General features: G+C 35.4%; 1 protein-coding gene across 2 annotated transcripts; it reads right to left on the bottom strand.

The window, feature by feature from the left end:
* Positions 1-868: 868 nt before the first annotated feature.
* On the bottom strand, positions 869-2183 carry LOC111987449 (non-specific lipid transfer protein GPI-anchored 5). Of its 2 annotated transcripts, none has more exons than XM_024019162.2 (3): positions 1773-2183; positions 1439-1501; positions 869-1217 (listed from the first exon to the last, which is right to left on the bottom strand). In XM_024019162.2, the coding sequence occupies exons 1-3, from the start codon at positions 2089-2091 to the stop codon at positions 1087-1089; spliced, it is 513 nt and encodes a 170-aa protein (XP_023874930.1). In that variant the 5' UTR covers positions 2092-2183; the 3' UTR covers positions 869-1086. The 2 variants fall into 2 exon arrangements, with proteins under 2 accessions (XP_023874930.1, XP_023874931.1); XM_024019163.2 differs by having other exon boundaries at positions 1439-1498.
* Positions 2184-3595: the final 1412 nt, after the last annotated feature.

Genomic DNA, 3595 nt, shown 5'->3' with positions numbered 1-3595 from the left:
GTTTTTTTTTTTAATCTGGTACTTATCAGGAGCAGAGGCCACAGAGCTAACGAGGGAGATCAAAAGAAAGGAAAAACATTTCCTTGACTTAGCAAAAAAAGAAAGGAAAAGACATTTGTTCGCTTGCCAGTATGCCTTACCAAAGAGCCTTTAATAGTGTTGATGGAAGTTTTTCACCAATGATGATTGGCCTTTTGTGATGTAATTGGGAAATACGTTTGTGTCTGGCTTGGCAAAGAAGCTTGGGATGTTTCATTTCCTACTAGTTAGTTGCAATTTAAACAAATCAAGGGAGCAGGTTCCTTGGCCAGGGCCGGTGCCGTTCTTGTATCTGTTTCCGCTTTTGCGTGTTACTTGTGTTTAGAGCAATCAGCTTCTTGTTTGTACGAGTAGCGTATCAATTATTTTACCTTTTGTGTAAGTGATATGAAATGTGTGTGATAATGATAACAACTTATGTTGGTAGGCAACATTGAAAAATAATAGGGATATGCATTTGTAGCATATACAGTCATTCGTTTTCAGCAACAATTTTCCTTATTTAAACTTCATTATTAGAGGTTTGTCACAGCTGCTAATCATTTTTTGTATATTGAAGGATCAAATACCATGTCCGAATACAGACTATAGTGGGAAGTAATGAAATTTGATATGCAAATAAATTTTCTTTTCTGGCGGTGATGCAAACTTAAATACCAAAGATTGCATACCAAAGATTGCCGAAATTAATATTTTCAGTGAAGAACTTCTAGAATACTTGCTTTTTATAGTTTCATTTTGGTTAGTTTACTATCTTATTGTTGAATTGGTTATTGTTGACAGTGGAAGTGATACTGCATGACTTCTTGGTAATGTGTTTAGGTGTCCGTTGTATTACTTATAAAGCAGAAACCAACTTTATTAAGAAGGAAAGAGCACGAGATGTCTCCTCAATAATACAAGAGCATATCAACCCCTGAAGAGGTCCAAAAAATAAATACATATGAACCCCACAACCTAAGGGAAGTCATAAAATGAAGAATACAGTAATAATCATCAAGAACAGGTAGGAATGTTTTGCTGTGAAAAGCAGGCTAACAAATGAGATCAATATGTTGTAAAGGCTGTAGCAACTGTTGCAGCACATATAAGGAAAAAGAGATGAGAAATTGACAACTTGATGGAATTTCCGGCTGATGAACTGCCTTCTGTTGATGGCACGGTTTTAGATCCAGTTCCTACACAAGTGAACATCAACACCAATGAACAAAGTAGATAAATGAATCCTTGAGGATTCATTGATGAATAAATGATAAATAAAACTTGTTTAGTGCCACTTATTTATTAAGGTATATTGAAAGGATTGAACTTTTTAAACCCAGAATGTGGTTTGTATAAGTCAACATTTGACTGATCATGATATTTTTGCATGTAATTGAACAAATGAAGCAGTTTGTACCTGAAGGAGTTGTATTTGAAGATTTTGTTGATCCTGCAGGAGAGGCGGCCGGTGATGCAGCTGCTAATATTCAGGAAGTATGTTAGCAGAGATGAAAACGATGATTTAATGTTTGTTTAAAATGGTAACCAGGGAGGATTTTACATCCATACGCAAGGCTATAAAAGTAGATTAAAGGCCTGTTTGGTTGTGTTGTTTAAACAACACAACATGTATTTTCACAATACTTTTTTATCTACATGTATTTTCATAACACTTAAACAATGTTACTAAAATAATATTATCAAAAAGGCCCTAAAATGTAAAAAAAATGAGAATCATAATGTATTCTTACCATTACAGCGGCTGACAGGTGGGGTCTGAACATTACAAGAACCAGGCAGGGCTAGAGCCCGAGTCTGGTTAATGTTGATTCCCAGTGACGAGCCACCTCCATTAAGGACTTGACACAAGCACTGTGGTTGCGAGCGGACTACACTAGCAAGCTGTGAGCAGCAGCTTGAAGATGGGGTTGAGGAGTTGCCGGTAATGTAGTTAAGGCATGGTGACATACTGATGATCACATTTGTACAACTTGACTGAGCCGTAGCTCCTGCCCAGAGCATAGTCACCAAGACTAGGACCAGACCCATCTCCATTTTTCCATGAGCCATTGAAAGTTGTCAAATATGTGCTAGAAATGCCTGTGGATTGCTCTGATCTTGTACCACTGAAGTTTTGGATTAGTTTGGTGGAGCAAGGGGTGAGATTTATGGCTTTTTGTAGGGAAATCAAGAAAGAGAAAAATGAATGATGGGTTTGTGTGGTTCAACAACTACTCCTACTTTCTAATGCGTGGTACTTAACATTTGGCGTGCTTAGAAGTTCATGTGTTCTGACCTGGAGACTTGGAATTTTCTTCAGTAGTTATGCCTAGGAAGAAAATATTAATTTTGAAGTTCGTTTATGTTGGTGACTGACTCCAATTATAATTGAGAAGTCTAAAGTACAAATTTCCTTAAACCAATCAATTGATTGACTAGGAAGACTGCATTCATCTATGATCCTCGAGTAGAAAATGTTTGTCACGGAATCTATTACAAATGGCCTTGTCATTCATTTAATAACCAATTCTTAACATTTTGGTTCAAACTGACAATTTTTTATTACGCTATCAGACTTCAGAGTGACTTTTTATTTTAATTCCTTACAAAATTTCAGCTGATTTAGGTTGCTTTTCTTTCCTTTAAAACTTCTTTTTTATTCCTTTTATTGTGATTTAGATTTTGGGGTGATGAATTTTGATTGCTGTTTGATATTTTGCATTATGGGATTTGATGATGGAGTTGTATGGCTCTGCTCAATGTTAAAAATAATGCCTCTTTGTGACTTGGGCTAGGTGTTGACAAAATTTTGGGCCAAAAGTAGAAGTATTGAAAGGCCATAAAAAGAGGCTAAGAAATGAAACGGGCCCATGATTCAACGTGGCAAACTCAGAAAACCAAATCCAAAACCAAAGCCTTGCACATGTACTTGTTTAGTAAGAGATTTATAGTAATATTATTTGTATTTTTTGAAAATATATATAAGGTTGTTTAAACACTAAAAACTATTATTTAAATGACAATAACAAATATGCCCCCATATTTATCAGACAACCCGTGACTCTCTATGCAAACTCAGAAATAAAGAGTGTTGAGAAAAATCGTGTACTGGAGATTCGGGCATGGCTTGAGAGAGATTTCAGAGTGGACCTTTTTCTTTTTGCTTCCTACTTACTTCATTAAGACACACCAATAGCATTCCTCTATACTCTCTGCTAACTCAGTTCTTCTGACAAACCAATACAATTTCTCTATCTCTCTATTACATTCCAAAATCCAAACAGCAAGATTTACAATAATATTAGGAAATATTAAACAAACACGATCTATCAAAGTATACATAGAACACCACTCTGCACCACCACAGATCTTGATAGACTTTTCAAATAATTCTCTAGTATATGTGTAGTCCCACATTGAATAATGACAAGATAAATTAATAGTTTATATAACATAATTGAATATATGCTCATTGAACTTGGGTTATTTGGGTAATGGGTCAACTCCAAAGGCTTAAGCCTTTTTTAGTCTTATACAAGAATTTACGCCTCATTGTATCTTTGATTTATCCTCT

The sequence above is a fragment of the Quercus suber genome, unplaced genomic scaffold, assembly GCF_002906115.3.
Source record: "Quercus suber isolate HL8 unplaced genomic scaffold, Cork oak 2.0 scaffold_688, whole genome shotgun sequence".
Taxonomy (NCBI): Eukaryota; Viridiplantae; Streptophyta; class Magnoliopsida; order Fagales; family Fagaceae; genus Quercus; species Quercus suber.
Note: the sequence above shows the minus strand (reverse complement) of the source record. Positions and strands in the feature narration are given on the sequence as shown.

Bases quoted from the DNA above. Each gene is read 5' to 3' on its own strand.
- LOC111987449 (XM_024019162.2), bottom strand. From the start codon at position 2,091: ATGGCTCATGGAAAAATGGAGATGGGTCTGGTCCTAGTCTTGGTGACT. The intron at 1,502-1,772 runs GTAAGAATACAT...CCTGAATATTAG, and splicing joins ACCTGTCAGCCGCTGTAATG to CAGCTGCATCACCGGCCGCC. The intron at 1,218-1,438 runs GTACAAACTGCT...TCACTTGTGTAG, and splicing joins TTCAAATACAACTCCTTCAG to GAACTGGATCTAAAACCGTG.